Here is a 21,180-nt window from a genome sequence, read left to right as displayed (position 1 = left end):
GTCCTTGGCTTCTAAATCCTGTACAAAGGAGCCCTTGATTCTCTCTGTTGGAATTCCAAGGGCCTGCTAGTGATACTAGTCTGAGATTCCTTGCTGATAAGTCCTTGAGATCAATGGCCTTATCTAGTAGTTTCATAGCTGTGGACTCCAAGGGCTGGCATAGGGAGTGAGTTCACCCTAGGAGGTATATAAGTGGGGCAGTGGGAAAACACCCCCAGGGAGTTTGTTATAAAGCACATGGTGCCCAGTCAGACACAGGCTCTCTGAGATCCAGCTCAGCCTGGATTGGACCCCAGTTTTGTGGGTAGGGTCATACTTCTTCACCAGCACATATGAGGGTGTATGAACAACAGCTGTAGGTATGGCCAAGGTCTCTCTGGGTAGCCCAGACTGGCCTCTGCCTCCTGACTGCTAGGGTTATCGGTATGTAACACCACACTTCTACTGGGCGTTCTAAGTGGCTGGCTGCTCTCATCACTAGTCACTCAGCAGGTATATGCCACAGGCTGTCACCATGTTCTGTTGGAAGAAGGAGACAGACAGGCAGACTAGCATGCTGAGATCCTTCTGTCGTGATTTCTCATACATAGGCCCTACATATAGCTTCCATACACATGTCAGGACCCAGAGGGCTTTTGCGGGATAAACCCAGTCCGGGAGAAATTAACCTGCAGATTCAGGTTAGGAGAGCCAATGCTGGGGTCTTTAGCCTCCTTGGCGAAGACACAAAGGTCCTCGCTCACATTCCGCCCCAGCCTGGGAGGTGCAGCTTGGATCCCCATCTCCAAGGACTCGCAGACCTGCAGGGCTGGCACCTGTGCTCTGCTTCCAGCTTGAGTGGGCTTTGCGTTCACGCCTGACTCCCAAGGTAGATGAGAAATGAGATAATACAAATTAACAGGCATCCGGCAAATGCCTAGCCCAGTGCCAAGCACACGATTTAACCAGTGGGTCTCTGGGGTATACAGTGGAGTCCTGACCTTAGATGGTTCTCAGTGGTTCTCAGTTTTCATAATGTAAGTAGCCCTAGCGTCCCCCTTTTAGAAGACTGACAGTGTGCTACCACCCAACTCGGCTAGGAAAAGATTTGGATATCAGTCTTATAAAGTAACTTTTGACTGCTATTAGAACCCACAGCCAGCCCCTAGCAGAGCCAGGGAAATCCTATCACTGGATAACAACTGTTCTGTCAGCGTTGGTTTTTTTTTTTTTTTTTGGTTCTTTCTTTTCGGAGCTGGGGACCGAACCCAGGGCCTTGCGCTTCCTAGGTAAGCGCTCTACCACTGAGCTAAATCCCCAGCCCCATCAGCGTTGGTTTTTATGTCACGTAAGTTGCTGGTGTCAAAGGCTCTCGGGGCCAGCAGCCCTTGGGCATCCCTTCATATTTGTAACATGCATCTTTGACAGGGTGCCGCGCCATCAGGGTGAGCTAAGAGATCAGAACATTCTGGTACCTTCCTTTGCGCTGTTTTCTTCAGGTGAAGTGGACCTCAGGATGTGTGTCACAAGGAGCGAGCGCAGGTGAGAAGTGGGTTTAAGCAGGTGCCTAGCACGGGCTCAGAAATCAGTTCAGTCTTCTGTGACCCTTGCAGTCGGTTCAGAGATCCCTGGGGGAGGGGCTTGTCTGTAGGAGTTGAGTAGCTCAGGAAGTTGGGAGTCCTGGGGGTTGGGGGGAAGATGACAATCAACATGGTGAGTCAAGAGGTTTCTGGAAATCTCTTCCACTCTCCATCTTGGGCCCCTCATGGGACCTCTGAGATTTAGGCCAGAGAAGTCCTTTCTATTTCTATCTATCATTTATTTTTGAGACGGTTCCTTTGTTGCCATGTGGTCCTACTCCCGGATCAAGCATCCTTCTGCCTCCTCCCCCTGGTGGTGGGATTACAGGCTTGGGCCACCACGCCACTGATCAGGGCAAAGGACATCTGTCTTTGAGATCTGGATTTGCTTAATCGAAAAAGGGAACGCAGTGCTTACTGGTACTAACTTCCGTGGATGATAGTGAGGTTTTCCCATATCCTGGCAATACAGAAAGGCCCGGAAGACGCTCCAATTTTGTGACCATGCTTGGGCTCCTGAGAGTAGGATACCCTGGGGTTGTCTGTTTTGTCTTGGCATACGTTCCAGGATTCGGAGCTCTAGCTAAGCCACGTTGTCTGTGGCCTGCCACCTCCGGGGAATATAAAGCCCCTCAAGGTCCACAGTTCAGCCGACCACTTCCAAAGAGCTTCAGGGCCAGGCGCCGAAATGGGACCCTAGCCGTAGGTGGAGGCGATGGGGAGCATCCCGCAGGTGGCGGCGCTCAGCCGCAGCCAGGTGGGCGTGCCAGGCCCCGCCCCGCGCTCCGGTCTTGGGGAGGGTGGGACGAACGGAAGCCCCGCCTTCTCCGCGCGCTAGTTCGGAGCCGGTGCGGGAGCGGAGGCGCGCGGAGCCGGCAGGAGCACGCGGGAGCGCGGCCCCGCAGCGGCCCGGCCCGAGGGAGCAGCACGCAAGAGCAGAACGGCCTGGCGACCCCCGCCCCAGTCAGGACCCCGCCCCAGCGCGACGCGGCCCCTAGAGAAGACTCCTACCCCAGAGCGCGGCCTCGCCCGCCTCGCTCGCCCCGGTCCCCGGGCTGCGGGCATGGACAGCGCCCGCTCGCCCTGTGAGTATCGAGCCCTCCCGCTCGCCGCCTTTGTGTGCGCGCCGCGCCGCCGCAGCCCCCTCCCCGCGCGCCCCGGGCCCGCGTCCTTTGTGGAGCCGGCTCCTGTCCGGTGCTTCCCCTTACCCCGGGCCTCCCTGTCCCCTTCCCACCCGCCCGCGGGATAGCCTAACGGGGTCGCCTCTGTGCTGGCTTTGACCCTTTTTTCCAGCCTCCGGAGCCCTCTGTAGCTCCTCTGGGCCCTCAGGGACACCTAGCAGGTCGTCCCCTGTGGAGTCCCTGGGACAGCTTGAGACAGGCCATGTTCCCGGCTCGGGGCTGAGTGAGGCAGGGCATCCCCTTGCAATCCACGCCTCGGGAGCAGATCTGCAGCCCCTCTCCCCGGAGCCCGCAGAGGACCGCCCGGCAGGCCACTTCTGCGGTGGGGCTGGGCAGGGCGCGGGCCCAGAGGCGGCGCTGTCTCATCCCGCGGCCCAGGCAGGTGCGGCGGGGCTGGCGCTCACGCGGGGCCCGTGTGTCCTTGGCCCGCAGAGATGGACGGCGTTGGCGGCCGCCGAGACGCCCCCGGCGCGCTGATGGAGGCCGGGCGCGGCACGGGGTCGGCGGGCATGGCGGAGCCGCGAGCGAGGGCGGCGCGGCTCGGGCCCCAGCGCTTCCTGCGGCGCAGCGTGGTGGAGTCGGACCAGGAGGAGCCGCCGGGCCTGGAGGCGGCCGAGACGCCGAGCGCGCAGCCCCCACAGCCCCTGCAGCGCAGGGTGCTTCTACCTGCAAGACGCGCCGCCTCATCGCGGAGCGCGCCCGGGGCCGCCCCGCCGCGCCCGCGCCTGCCGCGCCCGCTGCGCCTCCTGGCTCCCCGAGTGCCCCCTCGGACCCTGGCCCGGAGCGAGCGGGCACGCAGGAGCCCAGCCCAGATCCCACCACCGCGTCAGCCGCAGCCGCCCCGGTCCCCGACGGCGGCCCGCGGCAGGAGGAGGCGCCCGCCCCAACCCAGGAGGACACTGGAGCTACCGAGGCAAAGCCGGAGCCCGGGCGCGCACGCAAGGATGAACCTGAGGAGGAGGAGGACGATGAGGACGACCTCAAGGCTGTGGCTACCTCTTTGGACGGCCGCTTCCTCAAGTTCGACATCGAGCTGGGCCGGGGCTCCTTCAAGACGGTCTACAAGGGGCTGGACACGGAGACCTGGGTGGAGGTAGCATGGTGTGAACTGCAGGTGAGCGCCGCTGCCCGCAGGTGGGCTGTCAGCATATGCGTCCTTGGGTGTGTCCTTGCTCCTATGCAGGGCTTTAGGCAGCCCTGGGGATGGTGGCTGGTATGTGTCACCATCTGTGTGGGTGTCCTGCAGGACATGTACGGTGTGTAATGGATAGCCTGTTGGTGCTGTTTCTGGACCTGTGCACAGGTTGAGGCTTGTCATCTTGGAGGTCAAGGCTGGGTATGTGCTGTACCCAACCGTGCCCACGGTGACATAGGTTCTGGAGTAGGCAGTGGATATCCGTTCTGTCAGCCCATGCTCCTGGTCCGTCCTCAGAACCCACTTTTATTGACTCAGTAGAGACCGGAGGGTAGTGAGAGAGAAGGCTGTCTCTGAGCCCTTTTCTAGGGGACTTGGAGGCTCCCAGCTGCCCTCAAATTAGCATTTTCCTTTGCCCTGCAAGATATAGGTGTGATAGCTGCAGATGCCTGCAAGGGTTTCCTGGGTCTCAGGAATGAAGCTTGGTGGGTCCTTGGGGCCCTGCGGGCCAAGGCCTAGAAGCTCTGTCAGCAGCTTCCTGGTGTCTAAGAGCCTGGTTTGTTCACACATTAGATGAGTGCGTGAAAGTCATGAAACAAACAAACAAAAAAAAATGCCTGTCTTTCTTCTTTCTCTCTCTCTCTACCTCTTCCCCACCCCCTTCTTCCTTCTACCTCTATCTCTGTTCTGTCTCTCTTTTTTTCCTTTCTTTTCTGGAAGAGAGGCTCAGCATGTATTTTTCATAACCTTGCCCTCACGTTAGCTGTGTCAGCCCTGGGCCTGAAGATTATATAAACCGCAACCCTAGCCGTCCTGGGGCCAGCCTTGGAAGAGGAGGCAGCTCCTGTCACAAGGGGTGTTTACAGGCCCTCCCTTACTGGGAGGGAGGGGCAGCTGTCAGGCAGGGGCCAACTGGGAGAGTGCTGGCTAGAGGTGTAAGCCTACTCCGTTGGCCTGTAAAGTTAGCTGGCCTTCCAGGGCTAATGCATCCTGGGCAAACCTGGGTGAGCTGGGTGCCAGGGCTGCTGTCCACTGCAGGATGCCTGCACTTTTGGCTCGGAAATGAGATTCAGGGGCTGTGTTCTCAGCACCCGCAGCGTGCTCGGCATGTGTGTACAAACTGCGCTCGTTTCAGAGGTGACCTATCAATCTGTTCTGAGACAAAGAGTTTCAAAGGGCTTGTCTCCATACTGCCCTTCGGTTCTGTCATGGAAATACAGCTTCACACGAGAGGGTCAGTGGTGTCTCTTGGAGACTTTCAGCAGGAGTTGAGTTTCCTTCCTCCTTCGCGGTTCCTATGAGGACCACCCCTTTCTTTTGCCTGGCATGTCCTAGAGCAGTGCCTCTCAACCTTCCTGATGCGGCAACCCTTTTAATACAGTTCCTCATGTTGTGGTGCCCCTCCTCCCCGCAGCCATAAAATTATTTTCATTGCTACTTTGTAACTGTAATTTTGCTACTGTTACGGATCATAATATAAATATCTGTGTTTTCCTGTAGTCTTAGGCAACCCCTCTGAGAGGGTCTTAGCCCACAGGTTGAGAACCACTATCCTAGACCTGGTACAGAGACAGCTTTGATTATGCAGAATGGGTGGGGATGGGGAGGGGCAAAGCGTGTGGCCCAGGATCCTGAAGTGTGCCCTGTGTCCCTGCTACCTGAAGAGGCACCCAGGAGAAAGGGGATGTATGTGAGTCTCGGTTCTGGAGAATGGCACGAATCTTGGCTCCCCACCTCCCTGCTCTTGCCAGATGACCAGCGTGGCTTTCTGAGCACCTGCTGGTACTGCTACTATGGAATGTCACTGAGTATAGAGGACAAAGCAGGGGTGCTACAGCAGGCCATATGTGAGAGACTTCCCCAGGCCAAGCCTGCCTATCTGGCTGAGGCACTGCAGAGGCTTGGAACTTGTTAATTCTCCTTTCCCTTTAAGGCAAGACAAGTCAGCCTGTCCTTGTTGTGGGCGGGGCAGCAGAGGGTGGAGCCTGGCCCCTGGCCAGGGGTCTTTGAATACTTGGCTCTAGGTAAAAATGGGGTAGCTTCTAGATTTTAGTGCCTTGCTTTAGTGTTGGGGGAGACTGGGATCCCCCAGTAGGTGAGGAAACTGCCTTCATATCTCCTTCAGGGAGAGGTGCAGTTAATGTTTGGCTTGGGCTACAATGCATTGCATGGTGTTATCTTCCTCTGTCTGGATCACCCTTGGAATGGATGGCTCACATGACAGGGGTCTGGGCCTGCTTAGAGCCCCCTGGGTGAGAGCCTCCACATCACAAGTCATGTCCATCATGGGAACACTGATTGACTGCCTGACACCATTCAGGAGATGGCAGACGCCTGACTGGGGGGGTGGGGCACAGGCTTGCTGTATAGAGCCATGGGAGAACCCACCCAGAGGCCCCTGTGTGGTGTCCTGGGTGGAGGAGATAGTGGGGCAGCAGGGATTCTGTAGGTACCCAGATCAGGGCCTAGGCTAGGAGAGGGGAGCCAGAGTCTTCGTCCTGGGTCAGGATGGGATCCCTGTTCGTCATATGCAGAGGACCCCATTGCAGTATAGGCTATAGAGCTCTTGGTTTTGGACCTAGGAGGGAGTCTTGTTTATCCACCTCTCTACATCTCCCGTGTTTCCAACTGCTGGGGAAAGCTCCTGAATTCTGGATGGCTTGGTGTAGGGAGGATCTGGAGGGACTTTGTTTTTCTCCTGAGGGAGGTTAGCCTCCAAAGGGCTTTGGTCTGTTTACTCAGGTGCCCACTAAGTGGCTGCTTCCTTTTTGCACCCTCAGTGGTGGGCCCAGTGTGGTCTCCACAGTGGTACACTGCTTGAAGTCTCTTTCCAGGGTTCTCTGCCAAGAGGCGAGCGGAATCAACACGGTCACAGGCCGGTAGTAGTTTAGAGGACACTGGGTTCCCTTTAGTGACTCTGTGTTGAAAGGGTTTGACAGGGAGAGTGGTATGTGCTCATTCCACATCAAGGACAGGGTGATGGCCCACCTTCTCAACTGTAGACATGCCAAGCTGGAACTTGAATTGTTTTTTTCTTTTATGGGGGTGGGGTGGTATTTGAAAATATTTCCCCCTGTCATCTATCCTCTGACTGCACTTTATTCCTACCAAAGGAGTGCTTTACAGTGGTAACAGAGGAAACAGAGCACCCCCACAATCCTTCTGTTCTCATCATTTCTCCCTGCTTTCAGGGGAGTTAGGGTCCCAGAGTCTCTGTGCCTCTGTCTGCTACAGAAGTTCTGATGTGTGCCGCTCTTGCAGGACAGGAACTTCTCCCTGGCGGGGCCCTGTGCCAGGCATGAGTCCATACACCTTGGAGAGGTACTCAGTCCTTGGTCCTTAGCTTGGGGACTGACTGGACCCTAGCAGAATGGTATGAGGCCTAAACCTTGTTTGCTAGAGACAGAGGAGACATGGGGTCAGGGTCCTCCAGTCACTAAGTGGGTCCTGCTGCTGCTGTGTTACGGGCAATAATGGTCTTCTAGAAGAGCTCCATGTTCCAACCTCGGGCTCCAGCCAGGTGCACTGTGTCCTCAGCTGCCAGTGCAGGGATCAGGTATCACCCAAGGGGTCATCTTGTGTGGCTTATGCCTTGGAAGACAACTCAAGACTTTTCCAAGGGTTCTGTCTGCCTTCATAGGATCTAAGTGAGGTGGAAGGCCCAGGCCCAGGGCCTGGAGAGCCCTAGGATCATGCTGTGATAACCTTGTGTAGGAAGCCTGGCTGCTACCTTATCCGCTCTCATCCCTGGCCCTGTGGTGTGGGGGCAGGCGGCAGTGAGCCATAGTCCCAGCAGGCAGTGGTGCTTGTAGGGAGAAGACACTCTGAGACAGCATGGCCTGATTCGGCTAGCAGTCACCTGGCCTTCTTCCTGTCTCCTTTTTGTTTTTTAATCCCCCGAGTGCCTAATTTTGTTCAAAGAGCCGTGATTGACAACTGGTCTGTGTTAGCGCGGAGCTCACCTCCTTCCTTCATGCAGCCTGACCGCAGTCTTGTCTTGTTTGGTGGGAAAGGTTGGCTCTGGCTGCCTGAATGGCCTCTGGGTATGGCTTTCCCATCAGGTGTAGAAATGTGGGCACCCACCCTTGGGCCCCTCCCTCCATCCCCACACTTGAGTGGTGACATGAGGTGTGTGTGGTGAGCTGTGTGGTCAGATATGGTGAGTAGCAGTTTAGGCTGTGGTTACCATTGCTGGGATGTGAGGAGTCCAGGCACCCGTAGAGGCAGGTGCTTCTACAGATGCATATAAAGCTGAGGGATGTTCTCAGAGGCCTGGGCCTTTGGAGGTGCCCAACTGAGTCTCATTCAAGGCCAGGTCTTCATGTGACGAAGGTGTGGCAGCTCTGTCTGTCTTCTCAGTCTCTGCTGAAGACCCATCTCACATGTAAGGGTAAAATGGCACATGTAGTTTATATGACCTTCTGTCCTTAACCTGATGTTTCTACAGCTCTGGGTACCCAGATACCTGTGAGGCAACTGGATCCTCCTCCATGGTGCCGGCCTGGAACTTTCCATGAGGATAGCCACATCCCTCTCCATGTTCTATCTGCATGGGTCCTACTGGGGGCATGTGCTGTGTACTCATACTCTTGATGTTCTGCATGCTAAACATGGAGAGTGGCCAGGTCATAAGACTGAGGCCCAGGCAACCTAAAGGTAGTTACTGGGATAGCAGACAGGCCATACGGTGACTCGCAGAGAGGCACCGAGGGCTGGAGGGGTTCAAGGTGATATCTGATTGGCTGGGCACTGAACTGGGATAAAGTCTGGGTAGGGTATGCTGCCTGGGAGGATTGGGCTGCTGATTGCAGGGTCAAGAGACATCTGAGGTCAGGGTGGCTTCTAAGCACTTGGTCACCTGAGGATTGGGCAGGCTTTGAGACTCCATGTTTCTAGAGTGACCGTGCTCATTGATTAGGTGGCCCTTTGTTGAGCCTGGCTCTTGGTTCCAGGCCTGGGAGCACCACGACAAACAGATCAGATCATGATCCCAGGGGACATGGAGAAGCATCAGCAGATCAGAGAATGGTGTGGTGGGAAGACTTGGGTACTTAGGAGTCTTGTGGGAGAGGGCCTGGCATCATTTGGACTGGACAAAGGCCCTGTCCAAGCTGTGTAAAGGCCCTGAGGTTGGAGTTAGAACAGCAGGTAGGAGTCCTTGTATGGATGGTGAGGCAACTTGATGGGCCTCAGGCACAGTCTGGGGGTGTGACCAGGACTTTTGTCTGGGGTGTTCTGAGCAGAGGAGAGGGCAAGAGTGCATGGCAGGGAACCAGCTAGGAGAGCAGGGTGGGGAGGAGGCTCAACTCTGGTGGACCCTACTGTGTTAAGAGAGTGTAGGATTTGAAGGTGGAGAAGGTGGGTATGGGCAGGGACTTGGGCCAGCAGGCACAGGACAGAGTTTTGCTGGCCGAACCTGCCTTTAGGAGCTTCAGGTGTAGAGGCGGCCATGGAGCGTGAAGTGGGTGGGGCTGGAGGTGTATGCCTGAGTTCCAGTAGAGGCCAGGCCAGAGGAGAGGTTCCTAGAGCCCCAGTCTTGCCCACTGGCTTTCCCTGGGTCAGGTGTGAGTTCTGTCCACCGAGTCATGCAGGTGAGGGCAAGTGTGTCCTCGCTTCAGGTGCTAAGTTACAGTAAGGAAGTTCCACAGCTTCTGTCGTCTGTCTCATCTCCTCCATTTTGCTAGCTGGCTATCCAAGGCAAGTTCACAGTCTGGGCAGGGCTGGCCCTCAGTGCGAGGCTGTGTTCGGCTTGTTCAGAACTTGGCTGTTCATCTTCCAGAAAGCTCAGTTTTTACTCCTGGCTCTTTTGTGCCCCGTGGGTGTCCCTTAGGGCTTGTGGCTTAGACCTGGCTTTGGGCCGAGGCTGCAAGGTGTCCAGTGTGAATGCTTGGGGCCCAGGTTACTGCAGTAATGGAGGAGAACTTGACCTGGTCCAGTGGAGGTTTAGGCTGCGTGTTTGGTCTCCTTTGTGGTCTACTCTGGACCAGCGGCTGTGTGTGGTGAAACCCTGGCGTCTTTTTGGCAGAGCTGATATGGATGCTTCAGCAAGTGCTACACTGAGTAGTGGTAGGAAGGAGATTTGAGGACAGAGAGCCAGGTCAGGTATGTCATCAAAGATTCTGGCCCTATGCACATGGCTAGTGTGTGTGTGTGTGTGTGTGTGTGTGTGTGTGTGTGTGTGTGTGTGTGTGTGTGTGTTCTGGCCAGTGGGTACCTTAGTGTTTTTTACCTTGGGATAGGGGGATGGTGCTGTCCCTCAGAGCACATGGATGGACCTGCAGTGGTCCTCTTCCTGCCTGCACTTGCTGCGGAGAGCAAGTTGATCCTCGCAGGGCTGAGCCCGGGGCTCTGGGCTGTGCCAGCCTCCCATCCAAGTTGCAGATAAGGGTCAGGGTGTGAAACACAGCAGCTGGAGCTTCGGAAGGCAAGTCAGGGCCTGGAGATGCCGCTAATACCCCAGGGTGAAGACTTCCGCCCAGTAGGCGGGGTGGCAGATAGCTGCAGATTTACCCCCTCCCCAGTGTTTTGAAGTCCAGTTTTGTTCCTGTTTCCCAGAGTATTGGATTACTTCTTCCAAGCCAGCTTCCATTAAATATATATCAGGGCTATGGAAAAGAATAAAAGAGAACTGATGGAGATAGCGTGGTGTTGGCAGAAGGGGAGACAGATGAAGAGAATGGAAGAGAGGGCCTGGAAGAAGACGCACACAAAGAGATGGTCGCTTTAATAAATGAGCGTTCAGCAGAGTCGTGTGAGGCCTTTCAACAAATGGTGCTGGGACAGGTGACCTTCCAATCCAGGCACGCAGCTCACGGCAGCGCTTGCTGACTGAGCGAGGCGCCAGGATCCATCTTAGGGCCTCGAAAAAGACACAACACACACAGTCAAGAAAGGGCACACACACTTCAGACCCGCGGCGAAGCACACAGGACCCAGAGTGCAAGTGCGTGCCCCCCTGACAAATCAGCCTGGAAAGGATCACGTCTAAGTCTAGAGTGCTTAGAAGCCAGGTGAAGACCAAGGGGCCCTTGGCTTTGGCAATAACTTTTTACATGCACCTCCTAAGGCACAGCCCATGCCATGTAACTGGCAAGCTGAGCTTCATTAAAATTAAAATCCTGTCTGTGAAAGACGCAATCAAGAGGATGAGGTGACCGTCCACAGACTGGAAGGAAATATTGACAAATACCTCTGATGAAGGAATCCAAAACACACAAAGAAATTTTCAGCAGTGAGAAAACGAGATTAAAAAAAAAAAAATACTGACATTCATAAAGTAGGCTAAAGGCCTAAATGGATACCTTGCCTGTCGGGATGTTTGTATGGCCATAAGCATGAGAAGAAGCATTCGTTACAGTGTTGCCAGGGAGATGCAAACTGAAGCCCCAGGGAGAGCACACTGAACACCCACTAAAATGGCCAAAGCCAGAGCAGCTCACAATACCATATGCTCATGAGGACATGGAGCAACTGGAAAGCTCCCTTATCACAACGGGGAGTGGCGTGTGGCCCCCGGCAGTCTTCCTCCTTAGTATTTACCCTATCACGAACCATCAGAAGTTACACACCCACGCTAAGGACCTGTGCGTGAATGTTGGTTTAGCAGCCTCATTTGTTCGTGTTGAAACGGAGAGGCACCGAAGCTACCCTTCCGTAGGTGAGTGGATTCTGTGGCACGTCCAGAGAATGCAGTACTCAGCACTAAAAAGAGCAGAGCTGTCAAGCCGTGAATGACAGGGAAGGATCTTAAATGCAGTGCGTAATGGAGAAACTGACCTATGATGAACACGCCACTCCGGGGCAGATGGGGCTGTGCTAAATGAACTGACAGCTGCTTTAAAGGGCAAAACCAGGGCTGGCAAGATGGCTCGGCAAGTTAAGGTATCCAAATGCAGAGAGAAAGAAGACTGACCCCTGACCTCTGACCTCTCAGTCAATAAATATAATTTAAAAAAAATAAATAAGTTCAACAACAAAAAAAGAGGGGCAAAGCCATGGAGGTAAAATAAAGATAAAGCAGGAATGGGTTGCAGCAGCAGACAGCCCAGGCCTTGGTTTTACAGACCTGGACATATCAGCTAGGATGACCATGGGCACGGGAAGGGAGGGGAGGGGCTTAGGTTTGATGAGAACTTCCTTGGGTGCTCAGACACATGGTAAGGCCATCCCTGTGAATGTCAGTGATGGCTACAGGTGGCTTTCCCTCATCTGAGGACACAGGCATATGGCCGAGGGAACTGTCAGCCTGGACTGTCGTGTCCAGAGAATCATGATATGTCTACTTTGTCTCGTTGCTTATACATGTGCACAGCTGTGGACATTTTCCAGCACAGGGAACTCCATCCTTCCGAAACCCTGAATGTCTCCACGAAACAGAGACTATGAAGAGCCCCACTCCATCTAAAAGTTCATCAAATGCAGCTGCCCGGTTGTGTTTTACCCTCCAGTATCCTGCACACTCACAGGGTGTGGCGGCTGTTAAGGCTCTCCTAACTTGTAGTTTCAGGGGTTGTGCCATACTGTGGTCCTGCCTTGCTCAGGGATGCTGTCCTGGTCCTGGGGAGATGTTTCCAGAGAGTGTAGCTCAGCTCTGCTCTGGGGAAGTAGGGAAGGGTATGCTGGCCCTTGGACCAGCAGGGCAGCCTTGAGTCATGGAATTCCTCAAGTAGCTGTGGCCATCACCCTGATGTTTAAGGGCCAGCTATGTCCTAGAAGCTCCTATGGCCAGGAACACTGTCCCCACCTGAGGGTGAAGGGGATCGGTGAGAGCCTCGGTGGTGTCTGGAGTCCTGGAGATTTTGCTCAGCGTGGCTCCCAGATTTTTCTCAGTGGGGAGCTCCTGGCCAGGCCTCAGTTTTACAGACCTGGACATAACAGCTAGGATGAACATGGTCACAGGGCAGGGAGGAAAGGGTTTGGGTTTGATGAGAACTTCCCTGGGTGTTAAGACACGTATGAACCCATCAGTCATGAAAAGTCTACTTTCAGAGATGAGAAAGGCTCGTCTGGAAGGATCCCACGAATGATCAGTTGGCAGAGTGGTGTCGAATGGCATGGCCCACGGTGTCTCTGTTGCTTGCGTGCCTTGCGTGTGTTGAAAGTGTGGCTATGGAAAGAGGCCTGGGAAATGCTGGGTCAACCAGGCATTGCTATTGCAGAACTTCTTGGAGTCTTTAAAATGCCAACTGCATTGTGAAGTGCTGGGGCGTTATGGGAGACTGGGGCATGACCCTGTCTTTCCACTCTCTGTGGGGCATCTGGTGGCCAGGGTGGGGAGGGACAACACTGGTGGAAGGTGGCTGGCGTTGGGGGTGTTCTCTCGATATTTTCCTGAATCTCTGCAAGTGTGGGTTGTCCTGCACACAAGTCAGCAGTGCTGTGGACGGCATGCGAAACTGTCTGTGGAAAGCTGGTCTCCACCCTGTGAGCCCTACCCATCTCAGGCCTGGGAGGGCCACCTCCCTTCACTGTCCTTGCCTTTCTCTTGGTGTGTATGCTTGTGAATGACTTGTGAAGACTTTCAACCGTGAGGCAGCTGGGGTGAGCCATGCCCAGGATCTGAACTCTAGAGATAGCCAATTAAGAACCCCAGAGGCAACTGACCAGAAGAAGCTCTTCAGTACTGGTAGGGGCGTAAGATATTTTTTCTTTCTCTTTAGCTCTCCTCATCCACGTTGACATCTGACCCTATTCCTATCTGTTGTCTCACAGCCAGGAAGGGCTGCCACAGCTCCAGGCAGCATAACCACACTTGAAGGCAGGAAGCAAATGCATAGTTGAGTAGACAGGAGCCTAGCAGCCTTTAAAAGCTAATCTGTATTTTAATTCTTGTTTTGTTTTTTTTTTGGTTTTTTTTTTTTCAAGACGTGCTCTCACCATGTAGCTCTGAGTGTCCTAGAACTCACTCTGTAGACTCAGAGATTCACCTACCTCTGCCTCCCAAGTGCTGGGATTAGAGGCCTGTGCCGCTCAGCTTGTATTTCAGTTCGTAAAGGAAAATGTTTATAGGTATCTTCTTTGATCTTTCAGGCTGTAAGATGATCTGTGACCCCTCATTGATGCAGGGGTGTCTGGGAAAGGCTTGATTCAGATAACTTTTTGATCTATTACCTGGGACTGAGTACCCTGGATGTCCAAGGTGGGAGAGCAGACAGTGGAGTAATTTCTTTCTCCTCAGAAGTGTTGGTGCTGTGCGTGCAAAGCCTTTGCCTGCCTGGGTCGGTCCCACCTGCCAGCTAGCCTGTCCGTTCTTATCCACACCTGGTCACTGTGGGCACCCCCAGGCCCTGAGGCTGCTCTCTCTCTCCTTCCGAATGTCCTGCTCTTTACCCACCATCTGGGCCCCATTACAGTGTTTGTCTCCTCCCAGCTGTCCGGTTTCCATTTCCCCCAAACTTTTAATTTTTGAAAATCTCTAGCTACTGGCAGAGTGGAGTTAGGAGCCGGGCACTCAGCCGCCGGCTCTCTGTCACTCCATTTGTGTGCATTTTATCTGACCCACTTTGGGTTCCTCCCTGAATACCTCGGCAAGCATCTCCTGACAGGAATAGGGACAGGTCCCCACAGAGCCTCTGCAGGGTCATGTCCAGGGCCCAGGTGGGTGGATCTCGTTGGATGCCTCTAGTGTGTAGCCTTGCGATTCCCACGATGGTTCTCTCTGCGTCCCCCGTTTGCACCTGGGGTCTAGTCAGTGAAGAGACGGGTGTAGTGTTTGCTTGTCACATCCATTTTAATATAAAACAGCGGTTCTCTACCTGTTGGTCACGACCCCTCTGCGAGGGTCAAACAACCCTTTCACGGGGGTCACCTAAGACCATCGGAAAACGTAGATAACTTACGCTACAATTCGTAACAGTAGCAAAATCACAGTTATGAAGTAGCAACGAAAATAATTTGATGGGTGGGGGCCGCCACAACCAGAATTGTTTTAAAGGGTCGCAGCATTAGGAAAGTTAAGAGCCACCCATCTAGAACAAACCTTACTGCTTTATCACCACCGGTTATCCTTTTGGTGTTGTCTCCCAAGGCTCCGCACAGTGGTGCGTACGGAACCTCTGCCTGGTGCTTCTGCCAGTGGGGTTGGACTGTGTGTCTCTGAAGCGGCTGCCACGGGGTGCTACACGTGCAGGTCACAGGGCTGGCCAAGTCACTGTCCCTGCGGAGACATGAGTACTTCTAGCCCAGAAATAGCCGTACCGACACTCACGGACGCCCTGTACTCTAGAGACTGAGCAGCTCCCAGCGGGGACTGCATCCATTTCTCCTTCTGAGGAAGAAGCAGAGGGATATCTGGGTGGTCCATCAGTCTTCCTGCAGGCACCTGCTCTGAGTCCAGGATTGCCATGAGGCCTGATGCCTCTGGGCGGTAGGCTGTGGCTGTTCCAGGGCCACTCGGTTCTAAGTTGACTTGGTGCTGCTAGGGACCCCGTAGCCTCCCTTCACTCTGAGCTCCTGGTTAGGAGGCCTGAATAAGAGCTCCACCTATCCCTGTCCACTGACTGCTGGTTGAACTCCTGTGACTTCCCGAGACCTCACAGGATGCCTGGCTGGCCTGAATTGGGGCAGAGTATGTCTGAGCTGTTCCTCTTCTGCCATCCCTGTACCTCTTCGTTTGGATGACACCCTAATAGAGGAGTGACTGTCAAGAGTGGCCGTCTCTAGGGGTGGGATATGGTATGGAGCCTACAACCTCTTTCCTTGTTAAATGGGACCGTTGTCTGATGTCATCTTCTTGGGAAATCTTTCAATGTCACACTCATTACATCTTCGCTGACATACGCAGAGAGGTCTCACCCACTGCCCAAAGCCACCTCCACCCACCCTAGTCCCACCTAAGATTGGTTGAACAATGTGGGCACAGGTCCATTATATTGTAAATTGCGCCTGGGCCAGCCCTACCTGTTATCCCCTTGCTGGGAGGCAGGGGTGGACAGAGACTTTGTTCAGTCCCTACCTCTGCCGGTCCAATTGGCCCAAACTTCTGTATCCTCCCAGGCTGGGCTTGAGGCTACTGTCTTTGTCTGAGCCTGAGACACTAGGAGAGTTTTCCTCCTATTCTGGGGTGTGGTCTCAGCCTGGGTGCTCCTCCCAGAAGGTGGCTAAAGTGTGGAGTTTGAGGTGGAGTACCTCCTAGCTGTCCTCATGCCTTTGGGGTCTCAATGCTTCTCCTGTTCTCTTGTCTGAGCCTGACTGTTTCACCCCCTGACCCCCTTTTGGCAGCGGGGTTTGTACTTCTGGAAGTCAGGAGGTATTATGGGGTGCCATTTCATCTTCACATCAGGAGATCATCCTGCCGGGCCAGTGAGCCACAAGCTTCAAACATCGCTTCAGACAGCCTAGGGTATGTCTTCTCCTTAGTAGTCCGTGTCATCAGAGGAGAGAATTTGACCTTTTAGAGGAAGTGTGGAAAACACAAGGCTGTGGAGGAGTAAGAAGGGACAGGGACATGTGTCCCTGTCCCCCTCACCCCTCGGGGGCAGGGAGTTTCAGAAGCCCTGTGATCCCCAAGCCTTTGGCACAATGTCAGGCGCTGGCCGAGCGCCACGGCAGACAGGTCATTGCTGACTGAGGTTGCTTTAGCCGCTGAGAGTGTGTTTGGTTAAGAAAGCATGCTGGGAACTTCTGTCTGCTGAGCCCAAGTGGGCACCTTGGTCTCCAGAGAGCCAAGGTCCACTTACACAGTGCTTGGAGGTGGGAAGAAAGTCCCCTTTCCCCTTACTGGCCTGCTATATTGGCCCAGTGGCTATGGCAGGTGCTGTATGTGGGCCTCAGCCCCAGGAGTGGAGATGATACTACATTTATAGGTAGCCTCATATGTGCAAAATGGAGAGGTATTTACTGAAACACCATCAGAGGTTTGGAATTTGTTCTGGATTTCTATACCACCTGCCCATCTTTGGTGGTGTTGGGGACAGGGGTGGTGGTGGCCCATAGCCTGTCCCTTCTGGGTTACTGGCTTTTGTAAGTTCAAGATGAAACCGAGTGATAGGAGCTGGGGCTTTAGTTCGGGTGACAGAGTATTTGGCTAGCGCGTAAGAAGTCCTGGGCTCAGTCCCGAGCGTGGACTAAACCAAACCGGGTGTGTTGTTGTGTGTACCTTTAATCCTAGCATTCAAGAAGTGGAAGTAGGTGGATTCAAGGTCATTCCTGGCTGCATGGTGACGATGAGGCCAACCTAGGATACACAAGACCTTGCGGGCACCCCTGTCCCTAGAGTAGTGCCTTAGGGTGGTCTTTGTGAGAAGAGAAGGGACGTCTGTAGGAGCGAGCGCTGCAGGAAACTTGGGGGGAGGTTCTCCCTTTGAGTGCTCTCTGCAGGCCTCTTATACCCTTGCCACTTCCTTTGTGTGGCAGAACTCATGGGAGCCGGGCCAGAGTACCTGCCCAGCTGGCTGATAGCCCTGGGTACCTTCTCCTGATGATTAGGGCGTAAGCCCCAGGTGAGATGTTGGCTGAGGCCCTGATCCAGCATCCTGCTGGAGTCTCCCCCTTTCCCTCCCAGTGGCTGCTTGCACCTCTGTGTCTACTGCCCCCTCCCCCTTCCCCAGCTCTGTCTCCTCTGGCCCCAGGAAGAGCCTGTGAGGTTCACTTCTGGCCTGTCTGAAATGGCCTGTCAGCCTCTGTAAATATTTGATGACCGCAGTGATAGAAAGACAAAGACCTACTCTGTTCCCTGCCGGGGAGCGAGATGGTGACATTGGAACGTTCCAGCCTCTCTGGCTGCTTCCCTGATGGCTTGTGGATGGTTTTCAGGCAGGTTCTTTGTGTCTATTCAACCCAGGCCAGAGCAGAGCCCCTCTGCCTGCCAGGGAGAACAGTGGCCGCTGCCAGCTTCCCACCTGGAGTGCTTACTGGGTGGTGAGGGTCTGGGCCTGGCTTAGGGTCTCATCCTTCGGGCTTCCTAACCCTGGCCACTGGGCCAGGTTTAGGAAGAAATCCTGACCGGAGTACAGCACAGGCTCTCGGCCATATGCAGGCCCCGGTGCTTTGCTCCATGGCTTGTTTGGGTCTCCTGTATGGCTGTGAGCATAGACAGCCCTGCTGGGTCACATGTGTCCCCTCGCATGTATATATCCTCTGCTTAGCTTGCTTGGGAACAGTCGTGCCTTCGGGGCGCTTCTGTAGGAATGAGGAGCTCTTTGGGGAAGCTTTATGGAGGGGCCACCTGTCCCATGGACCCAGGGGATACTATGACTTTAGGAGGAGCAGGAACTACTTGGGGGCCCTGGGGCTCTGCTATGGAGGGTGAACATTTGCACGGCTGACGACCTTTAGACAAAGGCCTTTGCATGTTTTCTCTCATGTGCGGGTGGGGCCGTGGCAGGCTTCCTGGTGGAGACCGAATCACGAGGGTCAAAGCCATGATTGTGAATGGTCACTGCAGCCCACATGCCCTGCTGGCTTAGCAGGAAGGCTTTCTGGGGTTTGGGGAACATCAAGATGCATGCACGGTGTTCTTGGCAGGCACTCACAGTTGGGAGGGGGTGCTGCAGTTCTACAGGCTCAGTGGTGTTGGGGCTCATGGTGGGGACAGCTCTGGGCTGGTCTGCCTTTGTGGGGTTCCTGTGGGAACTGTGCCCTTGTCACCAAGAACCATGCTGATGGCATTTGTCAGATGTGCAGGCTGGTGTTCAAATGGCAACTGTCAGGGCCATATCCTGGAGCATAGTACTAGTGTGGAGGCTGAGGCTTGAGTCTCTCCAAGCCTGGTCATAGGGCATCAGTACCCCTGACGGACAGGCGGATACAGGGCTTCCATCTGACTTAGATGGGAAGCCTAGAGGTGTCCTTTGAGGACTCAGGGTGCCACATAAATGTATGGGAAGTCCTGTTCGCCCAGCTCTAGGGGCCTGGCACAGGGAAGCCACAAGAGCAAGGCAACCTTCCAGAAGGCAGGCACCTTCCCTGAGCCTTGGACCTGAGTGTAGCAGAGAAGAGGACAATGGCTGTGGTGTGTGCTCTATGACATGGGCTGGGAGGCTTTGTCTCCTGTTCTAATGGGGCACCACATCAGGCCCAGAGAGCGCCCCCAGGAGGGCATGGTATACGTCGGGTACGTCTGGCCAGTGTGGCAGGGCTGCAGGGCTAAGGTGGGCTTAGCCTACTGTCCCCGGTTCTCTCAGGGCTACAGAGCTGTGTCCTGCCTTAGGCTGAGGTCTACTCAGAGCAGGTCAGGACAGGTTAGGCCAGGCTTGGTGGGTAGGGGAACAGGGCCATCTGAGGGAAGCCTGACCTGAAGTGTGATGACAGGTCATTGTTCCGGTCCCTCATCCCCAGATCCTGTCTCCCTCCTGCACTTGGCCATCAGATACAGTGCTGAGAAATTCCCTGTAGCTCCATTAGCGGGTCATTTATAGCAGTGTCTAGGGAATAGGTAGGAGCTGTGGCTGAGGTGGGTCTGTGGGAACCACCATTTCCAGGGACAGGGGTGTCTCAGTATGTTGTATAGGCTGTACCTTTCAGTCTCACTGGGGCTCAGGGGGAGGGGCAGCTGTGATGAAGACGGGGTGGACTCAACCCCATGTCAGAAGACCTAATGACTGTGATGGACTAAGGCTATCATTTGGGTTCTGCCTAGAATAGTACTGTTGTCACTTGGAGAGACTGCCTGAGGGCTAGCCTTCTCTACCCCCTATTCTCCAGCTTCCATTCCATATAGTGTCCTCTCTGGCCGCTTCGGCTATGGAATCCAGGCCTCTCCCACGCCTGTCAACCCTCCTGGCTGTCCCTCTATTTCCCCAACTGCTCTGGCCAGCCCTTCTCCGTCCCTCTGTAGTCTCCTCTCTGTTCCTCTGGCCCTCCCTGCGGCCTGTCTGGAGCCTGGTCTCCATAGCAACAGTTGCTGCTGTGGAAGCTGGCGCCCGCTGAGTCTCATCCCGTGGGGAGGTATTTTTGGCACTGCTGAGGGATTTTATTTTATCTTTGGTGTTGACTTTTGGTGGCACAGAGCTGGGGCAGTACTGGAGAGGCTTTGACTCGGGGACACCTGGTCCTCAGGCCCTTTCCTGGCACCTGCGAAATCCTGGCTCCAAGGCTGATATGGGTTTATTTTGGAGAGCAGGTCTTAGGCCACAGATTAGCCAGAGGAGCTGGGCAGCACTAGAAATGGATGTGTATTGGTGAACAGGGGTACCGAGTGATTCTGAGCCCTGGAGCGACAGCAGCCTTGGCTGAGTGGTGTTGGGGTCACGGTGGGGGCAGCTCATGGTAGGACCCATGAGGACACAGTGCTGCAAAGAATGATATTTTCATGGAAGGCTGGTCTCAGAGCTGCTCTGAAGCCTCTCTGCTCTTTGGCAGGCCCCCATGGTCGGTATGAGCTATATGGTGGTGGTTTTTGTCCCCTACCAAGAGGTCATTTCTGCAAGTCAGGGCTGCTACGTTGAGATTGTGGAATTGGGAGTTTAGACCAAGAAGAGAATAATGTCATGTGATACCTTTGAGCCACCAGCAAGTGACTGTGTGTGGGCCAAGGGACCTGGAGGTCCAGGGCAAGGCGGCACCAGATTGGTTCCTTTCCTCCTTCGAGACGTTAGTGACATGGGCTGCCCAGCTCTGACTCTTGGTGTGCCATGAGATTGATGGTCTTGCAGCTGATAGGGATAGCTGAGGTGTGTCCCACAAGGTACTGGGTGGTTGCAAGCCTGTCCGCCCTGAGAAGTGGTCCCTATCATGGTCCTGTGCTGCTATGCCCTGTGGGTGAGCTCCTGGCTGGAAGACAGACAAAAGGGACCATGCCTCCTGGAGAGAGATGAAGAGTTCCTATTAGGGCCTCACTTTGCCTTCCTCTCCCTCTTCTCCCTGGGAGATGTATGTGGCGTCAGCTGACTGTTGTAGAAGTGGGGAGGAAAGAACTGTGCATCCCAGGGTAGGAATGTGGGTGGGGGCTGTAGGGAGCTGTGTTGTAGCTGTCAGACCTAGGAAAGATGAGGCCAAATCAGTCTTTGCCAGACCCTCCCTAGACCTGAGAGGTTCTCCATATGTGGAGAGCCTAGCCACACGGGGAACTGAGGGCCCGGGCAGCGAGGTACTACTACCCAGGGCAGCGTCAGTCAGATGAGAAAATGCAAGTGCCTCTGCTTACAGCGTGGTGGGCTCAGCCTGTCTCTGCCTGCCGTTCCTCCGTAGGGAAGGGATCCTCAGCTGAGCACCCTCAGGGGGCCATGTCTCCTGCCTTTCACACCCCAGTCAGTGTGAAACAGGTGTCCAGCCTATGCTCCTGGCTGGTGAGGCCAGCCCCTCCTTTCCAGCTCCTCCAGGAGTATCCTGGCAGGTGGCGGAAACTTAGGGACAGGCAGTCACGCTT

General features: G+C 54.7%; 1 protein-coding gene across 1 annotated transcript in view; it reads left to right on the top strand.

The window, feature by feature from the left end:
* The first annotated feature begins 2,530 nt into the window (after window positions 1-2,530).
* The window catches only part of Wnk2 (WNK lysine deficient protein kinase 2), a 106,164-nt gene continuing 87,514 nt past the window's right edge, over window positions 2,531-21,180 (top strand). Inside the window, 3 exon segments of the mRNA XM_032885292.1 lie at window positions 2,531-2,644; window positions 3,173-3,403; window positions 3,406-3,854. Coding sequence (XP_032741183.1) covers window positions 3,175-3,403; window positions 3,406-3,854 — 678 coding nt within the window. The 5' untranslated portion in view covers window positions 2,531-2,644; window positions 3,173-3,174.

Source organism: Rattus rattus, chromosome 14 (genome assembly GCF_011064425.1).
Source record: "Rattus rattus isolate New Zealand chromosome 14, Rrattus_CSIRO_v1, whole genome shotgun sequence".
Taxonomy (NCBI): domain Eukaryota; kingdom Metazoa; phylum Chordata; class Mammalia; order Rodentia; family Muridae; genus Rattus; species Rattus rattus.
This window is presented reverse-complemented; position numbering and strand designations above follow the sequence as displayed.